The 17,239-nt window shown below is 36.3% G+C and overlaps 1 protein-coding gene across 4 annotated transcripts in view; it reads right to left on the bottom strand.

Moving 5' to 3' along the window:
- TNPO1 (transportin 1) overlaps positions 1–17,239 on the bottom strand; it is a 91,957-nt gene that overhangs the window by 27,172 nt on the left and 47,546 nt on the right. For all 4 annotated transcript variants that reach the window (XM_042233692.1, XM_004016896.4, XM_012096778.4 and 1 more), the window contains exons 4-10: positions 16,336–16,485; positions 13,248–13,354; positions 11,427–11,560; positions 10,701–10,782; positions 7,547–7,669; positions 5,484–5,602; positions 648–708 (exon numbers count right to left, since the gene is read on the bottom strand). In XM_042233692.1, coding sequence (XP_042089626.1) covers positions 648–708; positions 5,484–5,602; positions 7,547–7,669; positions 10,701–10,782; positions 11,427–11,560; positions 13,248–13,354; positions 16,336–16,485 — 776 coding nt within the window. The remainder of the gene's footprint in view (positions 1–647; positions 709–5,483; positions 5,603–7,546; positions 7,670–10,700; positions 10,783–11,426; positions 11,561–13,247; positions 13,355–16,335; positions 16,486–17,239) is intronic.

Here is a 17,239-nt window from a genome sequence, read left to right on the forward strand (position 1 = left end):
CAGTATGGGAGTGAACTGCATGTCCAGTTCAAACAGGATGCAGATTTCTCTCCAGTAAATGAAGTATTAGATGACTACATAATCTGTGGTTGAATTTGCAGATATGGAACCATGGACAGGAAGGGCCAACTGTGAAGTTATACAGGGATTTTTGATTGCACTGGAGGTCAGTGCCCCTAATATCCCATTGTTCAAGGGTCAGCTGTATACATCTTCTGCTTGCCCCTACGTAGAAAATAGCTCTTTGTGAAGGGGAAGAATAGGCTATCACATAACCCATGATAGATTATCAGGGATTCTGAACCACATAAGATGGTTTCCCAACATCTGGTATAATCTAGAGTATCTGAATTAAATTCAGAACATATTTTAAGATTATTTTAAAATGAACCCCAAACAGTCAGAATTAACAGGAAATTCACGCTAACTCTACTAGTGTCACCATCTAGTTAGTTTCAATTAAGCTAGAATCTACTGCCAGTCAAATTCATTATGTTTGCTTCTATCTTTAACTCCATAGCATATTACATAACAGAAAGCCTATTTAAATAGAGCCTACTCTAAATAAATGTCCTATTAGTCAAATTCAAAGATCTGTAAGTCAGTGAAAATAAACATCCTTATTCATCAGGGAATAGTTTCCTTACCTTAAGTAGGATAATGTCTATATCTGAATACTTCATGCCATTCACTAACACAGGGATCAACCTATAAAGACAGAAATTCATGAAACAAAGATCTAAAGATCTCAAGGTCTCAACAACCTCATGAATACTAATAATACCACCACTACTGTTAACACTGCCTTATAGCATATTCTATGTCTGCCCTTCTCCAATGATGAGTACTCCCAATATGCATCTTAGGCCTCTTACATACTCATGCACAGAATCTACTGGATGGAACTTTAGAGTGGACAAGACAGCTTGTCAAGAGTGCTTAATACATGAACGAACATTCCCAATTCTTAAAGACTGATGTTCCATGATGCAACACTAAGAACAATGCAAACAATCTAAATGTTCGTCAGTAAGGGCCTGGTTAAAAACAAGTTACAACTGGGAATTTCCCAGCAGTCTAGTGGTTAGAACTCTGTACGTTCACTGTAGGGGCCGGGTTTTAATTCCTGGTTGGGGAACTAAGATCCTGTAAGGACTTTATTTTTGGATGCACAGTCATGAAGAAACACATGACAGTGAAGTTGGGAAAACAAAAAACCACCAGTGCAAAATACATAAAAAGCTCATATCCATTTGTATTAAAGACAATGAGATTCCTAGCCACAGCAATCAGGTAAAAAAGGATGCATTCCTATATACCAACAGCAAAAGATCAGAAAGAGAAATTAAGGAAATAATCCCATTTACCATTACATCAAAAAGAATAATACCTAAGAATAAACCTACTCAAGGATGCGAAAGACCAGTATTCAGAAAACTATAAGATACTGATGAAAGAAATAAAAGAATGACACAGACGGAGAGTTATCCCATATTCTTTGATTAGAAGAATCACTACTGTCAAAATGACTATACCACTAAAGCTACCTACAGATTCACTGCAATCCCTATCAAATTACCAATAATATTTTCCACAGAACTAGAACAAATAATCTCATTATTTGTATGAAAACGCAAAAGACCCTGAATAGCCAGAGCAATCTTGAGAAAGAAAACAAAGTTGGAGGAATCAGGCTCCCTGACTTCAGACTATACTACAATACTACAATAATCAAAATAGTATGGTACTGGCACATAAATAGAAATATATTTCAGTCAGACAGGATAGTAAGTCCAGAGATAAGCCCATGTATCTATGGTCACCTAATCCATGACAAAGATGACAAGAATATACAATGCAGAAAAGTGTCTTCAGTTAAGTGGTGCCAGGAAAAGTGGACAGCTATACATGTAAAAGAATAAAATTAAACACTCTCTAACACTATACACAAAAATAAACAAAATGGATTAAAGACCTAAATTTAAGACCAGACACTATAAAACTCAGAGGAAAGCATAGGTAGAACACTGACATAAACTGCAGCATGATCTTTTCTGATCCACCTCCTAGAATAATGAAAATAACAAAAACAAACAAATGGGACCTAATTAAACTTTAAAATGCTTCCGTACAGCAAAGGAAACCATAAAACAAAGCACACAACAAGGACTTAATCTCTAAAACACACAAATAGCTCATGCAGCTCAAAAAAAAAAAAAAGACAAAAACAACCCAATCAAAACGTGGAAGATCTAAATAGACATTTCTCCAAAGACACACACGCGGCAAAAAGGAGCAAATGAAAAGCTCACCATAAAAAACAACAAAAATAATGCCATTTGCAGGAACATGGACAGTCCTAGAGATTGTCATACTGAGTGAAGTTAAGTCAGAGAGAGAGAAAGACAAATATATCGCTTGTATGTGGAAAGAAAAAAAAAAGGTACAAATGAACTTACAAAACAGAAATAAAATCACAGATGCAGAAAACAAACTTATGGTCAAGGACAGGGGGTGGCGGGGGGGGGGTCGGGGGGTGTTGGGCAGGATAAATTGGGAGATTGAGATTGATTAAATAAATACAGTTTATATAAAGTGGGTTTCCCATGTGGCACAGTGGTGAAGAATCCACCTGCTAATTCAGGAGATACAAGAGATGTAGGTTTGATCGCTAGGTCAGAAAGATCCCCTGGAGAAGGAAATGGCAACCTACTCTAGTATTCTTGCCTGGGATATCCCATGGACAGAGGAGCCTGGTGGGCTACAGTCCACGGGGTCACAAAAGAATCGGATGTGACTGAGTATGACGACAATATATAAAACAGGTGACTAAGCAGAGCACAGGGAACTCTAGTTAAAACTCTGTAATGGCCTGTATGGGAAAAGAACCTAAAAACGAGTGGATATATGCTCATGTGTGCCTGATTCACTTTGCTGCACATCTGAAGCTAACAGAGAACATTGTAAATCAACCAACCTCCAATAAAAAATTATTTAAAAAACAAGATTACCTATATAATTACTTATATACACAGACTAACTAGGAAAGCTACACAATAAACTGGTATCTTCAGAAGTTGAGTGAGCAGGCTAAAAAGGGACAATATCCATCTTCTACTTTATTTCTAAATGGCTGATATTTTTATAATGAGCCTACATTCAGTATTTCTATTCCTTTTAATAAAAGAGATGATAGTGTTTAAAATGTAAAAACAGAAAATTTGAAGGATTTTATTCAAAAGAAATAAGGCAAGAAGGAAGAAAGAGTTCTATGGACAAGGTTATCATAGTCTGATAGAAGTTTAGAAATTTTATTTTTAATTTCTTAAGAGAACCATGATGTCTGTAAACATGGAATTTCAGGTATACTGAAATATTTATGACTAGCTAAAAAAAAAATTGTATCAAAACATGTTAGGTAAAGGTCAGAACACTAACTTTAGTTCTGCCTGCAGCTATGATGGTTTTCATCCTTGACAGGTTTCTTACACTTTGTTTTCTCACTGTTCATACTCTTGCCTGGAGAATCTCATGGATGGAGGAGGCTGGTGGGCTACAGTCCATGGGGTCGCAGAGTTGGACACGACTGAGCGACCTCACTTCACCAAGTATATACCAGGCACTGGGTTGTTTTCTATGGATCAATTCGTTAATAAGCCCCAGGAGATATTAATGTATTATGTGTAAGAATAAAGGTGGGAAAAAAACAAAATAATCCTGATGAAAAAAGACCTGTTCTACCAGATGACAAATGCTGAATAACCAAAAGAACATACTACTGGCTAAAAACAACAAAAACCACACAACATAGCCCAGAAACTGAAAAAAGAATTTAATCCTGTTCTTTGTTACATTAATGCTTTCTATGTGAAATAAGAGATCTCATTTTGATCTCATCTCATCAAAAGATCAGCTAAAATTGCTGATCTTTTTAGCCTGCTACCAAGTTACTGGTTGCTTAAAAAAATTTGGATTTTATTAGGGTAATGAAAGAGACCACCAATCTATAACTGCTCTTATCATCTCCTAATGTTAGAGCTTAGGTTTGCATTAATAAAATCTCTTCAGCTTTGTAAGAATGTCTGTTTTTTTATAAGACTTAGAATTATATGATCCAATAGTAAGAAACAAGCATATTATAAAAGCGGCATCACAAATTAGAAGAATAAATTTCCTGGTGGGGTGGGAGGTGTAAGCACACCTTACACTTTACTCCCCAATAAATTCTAGATTGACTAGAATTAAATATAGGTGGAATAAAATATAGGTTGTATTGTTTTCTTGCTAAGAACGGACTACATGAAAATGAGAACATCCGAGTATACTAACTTCTGAAAAAAGTGTGACTCCACTAATACAACATATTAAGACAAATGGTTATTTTTTGTGTGTATTAGATGGCTAAGATTAGAAAAACTGTAACTAATGATGGCAAAAGTTGTGACAAGATGAGACACTGCTAGTGCATTATAAACTGGTGTAACTTCACTAGGGAACACCATGATGGAACAGCACTTCAAAGTTTAGACTGCTGACACGGAGGAAAGGGCACAACTTACACTGACTGACAGGGGCCAACCACAAAACAGTGAAGAGAGATGCCTTACTCATACTATCAAACTTCTTTCTAAAACACTGATATATGACATCTGGTATACAGTACTGGGCACCCCAGGTGGCTCAGGGATAAAGGATCCACCTGCCAATGCAGGAGATGTGGGTTCAATCCTTGGGTTGGGAGGATCCCCTGGAGGAGGAAATGGCAACCCACTCCAGAACTCTTGCCTGGGAAATCCCAAGGACAGGGGAGACTGGTGGGCTACAGTCCATTTAGTCAACTGAACATGCACACATGCACACAGTATTAACCCAGGAAAAAACACATTAAAAGACAGCACACCAAAAGTAACAACTGATTACTTAAGGGGGTGGAAATCCAATGGAGTTTAAGTTTTCATGTAGAAAATTAAGTTTATGGGTCCATATTTTAATTTCAAAAGAATGTGAGCACTACTTTTAAAAGTAACTGACTTTAATTGATTTCATATATGTTTCATAAATCACTGCTTTTTACCTAAAAATAATAGTTTTACATCAATTATCTCAATACTGGAAAAATGTATTTAAAAAACTGACTTAACAGCGTTCATTGGGTTAAAAATAGACTTAACAATATGTTAACCAAAAACTCTTACCACAACTAGTAAGAAGATCTTTGGAGTCCATAGTCAAAATTACAAGATTATAAAAAACTGCCATGGATTATCCAAACTAAGTTATGATTCACAGCATAAACCACCCTCATGTAGTTTAGGAAACAAAAGGAATTGCTTCTTAAATAAATGTCTTTACTTATACCATCAGTAAAATTAAGCTCAACTTCTTCAGAACTTAACTACCCGATGGTGTAAGTATGCAACCTAAAAACATGAAAGTAAGGAGTCACTGTTAACAAGACAGCACCGCTAAGAAGAAATACTTACTTGGGAAGATGCCGTATGAGGACATCTTTGCATATTGGCTGCTCAGCCAAAGTGAGCCAAAATTCGCAGGCTTCTAAAGCCACATTTTCATCTTGATCTTGGGTCCTCTGTAGCATGTACTGTAAACAAAAGATCTTTAGTATTAATCAGTTTAAAGCATACAATTAAACCTAATCCAATTTCAGCAAGTTAAGAGTCCTTTGCTATGGGCCTTACTCTTTACAGCAGTTCTCAATTTAGGGTTTGGATTTTTTTTTTAAAGCCTCCTAATCAATTCTAAAAAGCAGCCAAACTTAAGAGCTACTGTTTTAGAATCTTGCCTAATATAAAGTGTCCAATTCATGTCTGTCTGCTTCTCAAAATAAACTCCACTAAACCTTTCATAAAATGGACAATCTTTTTATAACTACCCAAGCTGTCTCTTATAATTACAACTATCCCTTGAACCAACCAAGGGTAGGGGTGCCAACCCTTCAAGCAGTCAAATAATCCACATAAATAGCCAATCTTCCATATATACAGCTCCTCATCTGCAGTTTCAGCCAATCTTGAGTTATGTAGCACTGTAGTACATATTTAGTATATAAAAAAAATCTGTCTATGAGTGGACCCATGCAGTTATAACCTGTGTTGTTCAAGTATGTATTTTAATACTCCCAATATTTAAGAAGATATAAACATATTATACAAGATTTTTTTTTAAAGAAAGTAGAGACATTTGTCCACTGCAATTTTCAGTTGCCAACAAAATAGGTTTATCATGTCCTTTGAACATACCAAGCCAAATTCACTTAGTTGGAAGGACATCTATCTGATCTCCAAATCTATCCAAACCTACCCTCCTTTAAAAAAACATCCCCAAACCAGGAAATCCCCCGGAGACCCAGCGGCTATGATGCAGTGCTCTCTCTGCTGGGGCCCTGGGTTTGAACTAAGATCCTGCAAGCCGTGCAGCTCGGCAAACCCACCCCTCCATAAAAACCTTATACTCAAAAACAAAAGAACCAAAGGCACGAATTCCCAGTGTACCTGGGGCTGAAACTGGGGTCAAGTGATGAATTCCTGAATGAAACATTTCATACTACAAAATACAGCAACACAACCACTGTGATAGATCACCCCCTCCCTACTACAATGCTGAACATTGGTGAAGAATTGCAGCCTCACAAATTAGGTTCCCCAGGTGTGACATGACAAATGATAAAACATTTTTGTTTATTTTCTGGTTAACACCAAACTCCTGAAGAAATTTTCAACCAACGCCACCTGATTCTTCCAAACACTTCAGAGAGAACAGATTTATCAGCAAAAATGTCATTTATTCCCATTTTGCTGCTACATATCCTTATCACTACATCTATTTTTCCTCATGTTTTAGAAAAGGAATTGCTTAACATCATGAATGCTATCCTTTCTCTAACAGGTCTTAGAAATGCCATCCTTCAAGTACAACTATGTCCAGTAATATGAAAATTAGGCATGACTCTTTAGCAATAATGAGTCTTACCCAATAAATTACACTGTCCTAATAATAAGCTATTATGTATTCCTTACTATAATTATGGCTGATCAGTGATCAATGTACTTACATAAAATTATTTTCATCACATAAAAACAGAAAGAGAACCTTTTAAAATCTAAATGGTCTACTAGAACTCACTATAAAGATCATAAATTTTCGACTTAGAAATCTCACTGTTATCATAAATCAAAAGTTGATCCGATCAACTTACCAGTAACGTGTAGAAAACAAATGTTTATCTACTACAATTTTATTGGCCTAAGTTGTATCTAGTCAATACAAATAATCTAAATATTTCCTAGTTACATTACAGTTAAAAGCTATCTACTCCTGTAAATTACTTTCCTCTCTATAACATCTGAAATCTCATGAAAGAAAAATCGCCACAATGGTAACTTATAATTTCAAGGCAATCTTAATTAATTTTTATAACCCCCCCAAATGTGACAGACACAAACCAGTGATCTCACACTGCATGTCTTGTGCCCAAGAATTTCCTCAAGGGGACGAGGAGGAGAGAGTTTTAAGCTGCTTGTATTACCTCAACTATATTATGCATGTGAGGGAGCAGGCGATCCATCCGAACTTCAAGCAGCATCACAAGCGCCCGGCACACATTTTTCCGTACCTCTGGTTCTTCATCACCGGCCAAGGCGAACAGATTCTATTGCACGAGAAAAAGTTTCTTCTAGTTAAATATTCCAATATACTAGAAAGGTTTATACATAATATTATCTTCCAGGTGGTAATATTTAAAGAAACTAAGAAGATATAGCACAAATAAAGGCTTATGAATTAACTGGCCCCCAGTATTAGATTATAAAGACAAACACAGGAAGCTAACTGCCCAAAATTATGATTTCAGTAAATGATCTATAGCCATTCTTTTAAACAGAGTATGAGTGGCTGTGTTCTGAAGTAATTTTTAGTTTGCAAGAATAAAACCATGTCATTAGGACAGAGGAGCATTCATCCAGTTCACCCAGAAGTAAAGATAATTATTAAAATACAATCTGATTTACCCTTCAAAATTACTGTCAAGAGAGTATTCCTACGAACACTGATTCTTAACAGGCACATGTTCTATTAAAAAAATCAATAATTGGGACATATATACAGAGAGTTTCTAACAACCTAACCCTCAACTGTTGTTCACTAAGTCAAACTATTAAAAAATAATAAAGGTAGCAATCAATCTGATGCTGTTCTCAACAAGTTTCTTTAAAAGTGAAAAAAAAAAAAAAACCTGAATGGTTCTCAACTCCAAGATGTTGTTACTCAATTTTATAGACTGAGAGAGAAATGCAGGTTAGACATCATGTAACCTGCATACAAGTGGGGGACCTGAATTTGGAAAATTATGGGTAAGTCCACACTCAGTTCACTATACCAACAAGCCTTCACTAGAAGTTGTCTCTTGAAAAGGTTCAAGTGGAGATTTGAGAAGAAAAAACAGTAAGCCTTCCCCATTTCACTCCTGAGGTTTTACGTTACACACAAACACACACACACACAAATTAAATGCAGCAAAAAAAGAGCTAAAATAATTAAGTAAAATCCAGTGTGCCCCACTATCTCTTCCCAGGACCACAGAAACGTCTCTAAACAGATGAATCTGAAATCTTATTACAAAGAAAGGATAAGCCAATAGAATAATTTAAATATCAAATGTGACAGTACGTTGCATTTTGAGAACTTTAATTTCTCCAAATCCTGCCTCTATTTCTGAGGCTTTCAAAACTCTGCAGTTGCACTTTTAATTTTACACAGTCAGAAATAGTACTGTTTTTCCAGCAGGTGCTGCTTATATACAATCTTTCATTAAATTTGATGCTGTCTTACCCATGAATACCCAGCTTTATCAAGGTATGTTATAGCCATTATTAGTGACCAATACACTTTTCATCAATCAACCTTGAGTATTCATTGGAAGGACTAATGCTGAAGCTCTAATACTTTGGCTACCTGATGTGAAAAACCCTAATGCTGGGAAAGACTGAGGCATGAGAAGCAGGGGTGACGGAGAATTGAGACGGCTGGATGGCATCACTGCCTCAATCAACATGAGTCTGAGCAAACTCCAGGAGACAGTGAAGGACAGAAAACCCTGGTGTGCTACCGTCCATGGAGTCACAGAGCTGGACACAGTGTGGCGGCTGAACACCGCTCTTCATCGGTGCCACCAGACTCAGAGGCATGACTTCAGCCCCTGATAAAACCACTGGCAGCTGAAGAAAAGGATGAAGAACCGGGTGAGCTTCACTGTATTATCAAGCAGCAAAGAAGTGTTAATAATGGTATTTAACACTAACGGAAAATAATTTTAAATGTCAGGAAATGTTTTTGTTCCACTTGCTAAGTATGGTACTGTGGCGTTTTTATTTTCAGAAAATTTTATTCTATATTACATCTCTGTATAAGATGCTGGTGTATCCATCACTGTTCTCTTTAAAGAGCTATGCAAGAACACTACTGAGTGGAAATACTATTGTAATTGCAACAAAAACTACTGCTGCTTCTAAAAATGATAGCAGTAGCTGGCATGCGGAGTGCTTACTTTCCATCAGACACTGTTCCATTTTTAGCAAATACCTTTATAACAATCCAAGTAGGTCTATTAAAAACTGAAAACACCAGTTAAATGAGGTGCGCAAGCTGTGGAGCTGGGATCTGAACACAGGCAGTCTGACTCTCCAGACTTCTACTACTACCCGCATTAGAAGTAGTCCACTACCCTCTATCGAACTGGACTGAAACTCCTTGAAGCATAAAATTGATGTTCTGTCACTACTAAGCACAGCAGGTACTCAGCAAAATGCATTGAAGACGCATAACTTTGTTTCAGTTTTCAAATGGCTCGAGGACTCTAATGGCTACTACTTGTAGTTCACTGGTTCAGTTCAGTCGCTCAGTCGTTTAAGAAAGTTTGTCAATTTAAGTGATAAGGAAAAACAATTTCTCCTCAGCTCTTTCTGGTAACTTCCCAATAGGACTACCAGCAGTATGGTCTCTGGAGGATCTTTTTTTTTTTTTTTTAAAGAACAGCTGGAAAGGAATAGACTATTTAATTAAGTTTCATATGATGAAAATAAAAGTGAAATACTTAAGGAACTTTAATAACCCTTTCAAAATCGCTGTTACTGTCTGAAAAGAAACTCCACTGCTTAGAGCCGAATGGCCAAAAAACTACATCTGTCGTCTTTCCGCTATTATTAAAAAGTAACTTCAGAAATACTCACTAAGATGCATCAATTTTTCTCCCAAACCTCATTTTACATTGAAAACCAATGGAAAAAATAGAAGTACTATCCTTCCAGTCTAAACCTTTAGATTCTTTATCAAAGTAAGTTTATTCAACCTCTTCATGTTCCTATCACAAATGAGCTTGGAGGCTTAATTTCCATATGCAATTCGAACAGTACGCTGAAGCAGAAATTTTTATAATCAAGGTATCAAACAAACATATATCACAATGTTTATACAAGTAAAAAACTCAGTATGAGGGGAAAAGTAGTTTTTTTTCCCCAGTTAACGAGAATCATAAAGTTTAACTGTATCCAATTTTAATACTATCACAAGCAATTTAAATACTGCCAGTTCATAATTACAACTTACTACGTTTATAAAACCATACGCAGTTAACACTTTCCAACCTTCTCAAAAGTAAGATGGGGGTGGGGGGAGGAAACGCTCACCTCAATAAAGGAGTCGATGTGCAGCATCAGAGCCTGAGTCCTGCTGATGATGAACTGATTGACACAGGCAACAGCATGAGACCTGGAAGCAGAATTTAAAGTGCGTTCATTGAAGCTATTTTCCATTCACAGAAGACTGGCAAGAATTTAAGAATTCCTCCATAAAAATATTACGGTGTACATACAGCCCCATGCACACACGCACCATTAAGAAGACCGAGTCAAAATTCTCTATGTATTATCATATCCCCCCCTCACATTCTTTCTGTGTCAAGTGAAAAATGCAGGTTGTGGAATAATAACTTGTAAGAAAGTGTAAAAGTATCTGAAAGGACATGTTCACTCTCAAGAGTGGGAGGTTGGCTGGGAACGTAATGAGAATTATTTTAGATTTAAAAACAATGGGCATGCATTCCTTTCAAAAGGGCTTCCCAGGTGGCTCACTGGTAAAGAATCCACCTGCAACGCAGGAGACGTAGGTTCAGTCCCTGGGTTGGGAAGATCCCCTGGAGGAGGGCATGGCAACCCACTCCAGTGTTCTTGCCTGGAGAATCCCATGGACAGAGGAGCCCGGTGGGCTACAGTCCTCGGGGTCGCAAAGAGGTGGACACGACTTAGCAACGGAGCACACAGGCAATCACAGAAGTACTAGGTAATGCAAAATGAGGGAGTGGTCAGGTTTGTATCAGAGTTAATAAATGAATTTAATACTGGCTATACAGATACCTTATTTTTGGACTACTGTGCTTGAAGAACTGTAAAAATTTGGGAATCATGATGTTGAGCGGACGATCTAAAACATCACTATCTAAAATCTCAGCAGAATCTTCACAAATTTTCTGAAGGGCGCCAAATGCTCCCTGTAAAAGACATTTCAATTATTAGAATTAAAAATGAAGCTATTTTAAAAGCAAATTGAGGACTATTACCTAATTTGTATGGATTAATGTTCTCAGCCCACATAAAATCTGCATCATGAAATCCATATACTTAATCATCAATTTTAAGAAAAAGTATACCACTGATTTAAAACCGTAATTTAAACATAATGGCACATTTTAATTTTAGCATTAAATGACTCAGAATTAGAATTCTGGTTGGCAGGGACTGTAAGTAATATCATCTAATCAAAAAACAACTTTTGAAGTATTCTTGTCAATTTTAAATCAACACTAATTTTTCTATTAAATATTGGTTTGTTAAAACAATGTAAAACTCTACATTTATGTATGAGTCTATTTAACTACTGTATCACTTCTTTCTGAAATACCAAAAGAAATCTTCATTATCATAATTATTTACATATAAATCATTCACTGATAAAAACTGTATTCAACTGGCAATTTCCCTACAACCATTTTACAACCAAGCGGCTTATCTGGAGAGCTCCTGTATACAACATCTAGCCTGTTAGTTACCTCAACCACCTCATTTACTCTTTTTATAATTACATCAGCAGTACGTTGGTGCTTATTCGCTACAGTAAACTCAGTACTGTACGACAGTGACTCCACGATTTCATGATCATCAGTTGAGATCACGAGACTTTTTATTCTTGCAAAGTGCTTGCTTAAGATTTTGGTCTTTCATGTTGTGGTCTTTATACCAAAGCCCTATTTAAATTTTCATCAACTGTTACCCTACAGCTAAGTGTTATTTTTATTTTCCTATAATCTTAGTGTATTTCCAAGGCATTACTAGAAAACATATATGAGAATGCAAGCCTTTTTCCTTTTGTTTTAAGAAGGGAGAAGAGTGACTCCTTTTAAGACTCCTTTTCGCTAGCTTCTCCTCTCCCTGGTCCTCTCTTCCCCAAGTCAACCTGGCAATAAACGGTAAGTCAGAAAGACCACTCGATTCCTTTACATTAGGTTATTTTTATACCTGCCCTGCCTCCAAGCCTTGCTCTTTTTTGAGGAGATTGAGTCACTGCCTTAAGAGGGAAAACATCTAAAATGATTTCCATTTAAGACATCGTTTTCACCTGCTAATGAAAGAGATGGTTAAGATCCTCATTAGGTGAGAAATTACAGGAAAACAAATCCATACAGACTCCCTCTTATCCCCCCAAATGGAAAGGTTGCTACTGACCTGATCAGTGACAAACAACAAGAGACTATAATTTATAATTAAAACAATACTAGATGTACCTCAGATGTATCATACAAGAGGCACCAAAAAACTTAGAGACACTGAAAATGTACCCATGGTCTGGGAATTCAGTAAATTTAATTAAGTCCATCTTCAAAAAATACCACAACTGATTAAGCTTGACAACAGCTTTGCTGATGATACATATACACACCCAAGAATAGCTCTAAAATACAAAAACAGAAGATTTTTCTCTGTAGGAAGTATACTAAAGAGGTTTCATAACTTAATCGTCTTTATGGAAAACAGTAAGGTAAATGATCACTCACTTAAAACAAAAAGGTAACTTTAGGTCTCTAAGTTTTGATGTTTTTTGTTTCAGAGGAATTCTTTTTTCTCAAGATTACTAATATACAACATGACAAGAAAAACTACATATGAAGCAAAAATCCTTACCTCACAAGTGTTGTAATCTTCAGAATCCAACAGGCTGCAGAGTTTTGGTAAGAGGTCAGGCCAATTCTGCAATTCTCCCTTGGAGGCTATAGTTGTGATCAAAATACCTTGAAAGAAAACATGTCTGTTTAGGAAATGTGACTGCATTATGGCCTCGTAGGCAACCACAAGCCAATGCCAAGTGCTTACATCATGTGCTTGCAAGTGGGTTCACGTGCACACACACATTTAAATGTTCCAAATCATGGTAAGACTTGCAAATCATGTCCATAGTAATATTTATCAAGGATCCCTGCATCACCACAGTGTATCTGTGGAAAATCCCAGCAGAAATCAGAGCGGTTTCTAATCTTGTTTTCCAACACTTCACCCTCTTTTTAACAAGTATCTGTACAAAAGACAACTTGCTCTTCTCCAATGCCAAGAATACTTTTACTAATTAAAATTACTCCTATTTTATAAAAAATACATACAAAAAAGCAGAAAGAAAATACACCAAAATGTTATCAGCAACACTTAGTACTGGGTGATGAATATGACTATTAGATTCAAATAAAAACACATCCAAGAACTAAGAACAGCTTCTGACTTAACCTAGTATCAAAGCCATGACCCATGGTAGAGAAAGTCGAAGAGCCATCAGTCAAGAACATTTCTACATGCCCACTCTTTTGGCAACAATCCCTCTCCTGGAGACAGGCCATACACCCCTACAACAGTTCCCACTTATGGGGATCAAGGATGAATCACTGGCAAGGTGATGGTGGATTGTGGAGGCTTGAGTGACATAGGCTTAGTGATCATGTCACTCTGACTGACTGGATTATTTCAACTGTGTTGTGTAACTTAGCTCTGTTAAGGATTATGCAAATACAGAAATATATAACAAAAAAGTTTTGTGTGTTTTTCTCTGCCTTAGAAAATTTAATATTAGTTAACATAACATAATATGCTTAGTGTTTACAGATCTTTCAGCACCATAATTAAAGAGTATAAACTGACAGTAGGCAAATTATATGTACTTCAAATTATTAACCTGTAAAAGAAAATTTTTAGAAGAGAAAAAGTTCTCTTCATGGTTATCTTGAGAATTCAGTGATATGTACACAAAATGCAGAGCATAAAATAATAATTATAACTGAACAACAAATTCTACTGTTTGTGTGCATAAATTCTCTTTGAGTCTTCCATTGTTAGTTTTGAGAAAGTTGCTCCTAATGGTAAAGAGGTAAAAAATGTTAAGACTAAAGTTGTTGGCCAGGATTTACTCCCCACTGAAAAAATTAAACTGTACGGTGAGGATCATTGTATTGATAGCATTTTAAAGATCAAGTTACATTCTGGTAAGATCAAAAAGTAGCAAGAGTAATAGTAAATCTGTTCTTTCTTGCCATGTATTCTTTCCCAAAGTCAAAATATAAAGAGTTGAGGGAACGAGAAAGTTCTGGATCTGCCTAAAGGAAACCAAGCCATGTTTTAAAACACGCAATAATAAAAATTAAACACAAGATAAAATTTGGTACAGTATGACTGCTAAGACAGTATTAAAGAATGTTTGCAGACTGACAAATTCAAATTAATCTGGTCTCATATAATTGCATCCACTCACAAAAAAAATTCTAATGCCTCCATAGTTACAAAAAGTGAAAACTAATTTACCAAAGATGGGTGTGAAAACTGAGTACTCAGCAATACCCATTACAAACCAACCATACACTCTTTAACAACCGAAACAATTCTACGTCTATCTAATGGATTACCACATAGTCACTGAAATGTGGTCCTTCCAAATACATTTCCTTGGCAAGATTTCCAAAACACAGTTAAGATTAAAAAATAAAATAAAATCAGGCATACATGAGGGTCCATAAGAATAACCTAGGGAGGGAGACCCTTTTCTCAATTCTCAAATTATAAATGCCCTCTACATATCCTATTTAAAATGAGTGTTAATAATGGCAATGTTTAATATTTGGAGGGAAATTACAAAGAGCTTCTGTTTTATAAGTAAGAGATAAATCAGGTACTTTTCAAACCCTGCTGCTGCTGCTAAGTCGCTTCAGTCGTGTCTGACTCTGTGCGATCCCATAGACGGCAGCCCACCAGGCTCCCCCGTCCCTGGAATGCTACAGGCAAAAACACTGGAGTGGGTTGCCATTTCCTTCTCCAATGCATGAAAGTGAAGTCGCTCAGTCGCGACCCCATGGACTGCAGCCCACCAGGCTCCTCCGTCCATGGGATTTTCCAGGCAAGAGTACTAGAGTGGCTTTTCAAACCCACCAGGAGACAAAATATACAAAAACAGAGAACTTTTAATGAAAATGACTGATTCATTATGGAAGTTCTTAACCGAATCCCTTTTAACCAACCTGATTAACAGCAGCTTTCCAAGTCCCTGTGAAATATGGCTGCAGAAACGCTATGGCATATGAAATCTATCCACTGGCGGGCTATTCATAGTACATGCCTGTTTCTGCTTCTACCAGAGGATGTGTGTGCTTACCAACAGGCAGTTGTGTTGGTTCCTAAAACTATTTATTTCAGTTACTGTAATTAAGCATTTTAATATAGTATTTCATAAAATGATAGAAATTTGTTCTTCCACTAAAAACAAGCTGAAAGACTCTAAAAAGACTCAAAAATTGATGTTAATTAGGTGTATACAAGGCAAATATTAAAAACAAGGGGGGATATAGTAAAAACCTAAAGTCCTACACATAAATTGTCTTACAAAGAAGTTTCTCTTTATATGTAAAAAGAAAGTGAAACTGGAAATTATACCCCATGTATGACACAAGAAAGACAGTTAAAGAACTCAAAGAAAAAACAGTAGTCCTACACTAGCATCACTTTTTAAGGCCCCATTTTAACCAACTTTGATAAAGCAACTACTAGTGAACCTGGTCTCATAGGATTAAGAGGACTTTTACTGTAACTATTAACATTATATCAAAAGAAGCAATGAGAAATTTTCCCCATCACAATTCAACATGAACTGGATAGCAAAAATTCCTATGGAAATGATCAGCCATGTCAGAAACCAACCCAGTCACAAACAAGATGAGCAAAACTGTGACAGCTTACTTACCTACAGTAGCTCTAATCAGAGGAGAGGAGTCACCAATATTGTTTAAACATTCACTCTTAATAAAGTCTGTTACACCATTTGGGAAGTTCTGAAAGTGCGCTTTCACATTATTCTTCAAAATGAGACCACTCAATGATCTTGTGGGTTCATCTGTAAAAAAATAACACTACTACTGAGTTTTAAAGTAGTTTTCATTTCAAAATATATCAAGAATGTAACTTTTAAAATATATTAAAAATTGATTGTAATATTTCATTAATCTGCTATAACCAGGGGAGAAAATACTGTAAATGATTACAAAGGATTAGCTCCATGATTTACAGGTCAGGGTTTCTCAACCTTGGCATTATCGACATTCTGGGCTAGGTAATTCTTTCTTTAGGAGTGCCGTCCTGTGCACTGTATCACTGACCATAGGTGCCAGTATTACCTCTCCAAATTGTGACAACCAAAAATGTTTCCAGATAATGTCAAATGTCTCCGTGGGCAGTGAGAAGGGGATGGGGGGGGGGGGGGCGGGAACAACAAAGCTGCACCTGGTTGAGAACCACTGATTTAATTTAAGTTTATATATGGCCAATGTACTCAAGCTTTATTGGAACCTGATACAAACATCAAATTACAGATATGAAAGTATTAGTCACCAAAGATATCCTATTAAAAATTAAGTGGACAAAGAACATATGGGATCACCTTCACATACAAATAATTGCCGTTCATTTATATCATGTTTTTCACTTGCCTCTGAGCTAAAAAGAAAAGGGGGGAGAGGGTAAAACAATTTTTAAATTTCCAGAAGATTAAATAAAAAAGAATCTACGTAAAAGAAGTTTAATCCGTAGATGATATTAACAAATTCTGAAGAACCAATTTAATATTAGTAGAATATAATTGATGCTTTAAG

This window comes from Ovis aries, chromosome 16, assembly GCF_016772045.2.
Source record: "Ovis aries strain OAR_USU_Benz2616 breed Rambouillet chromosome 16, ARS-UI_Ramb_v3.0, whole genome shotgun sequence".
In the NCBI taxonomy this organism is placed as follows: Eukaryota; Metazoa; Chordata; class Mammalia; order Artiodactyla; family Bovidae; genus Ovis; species Ovis aries.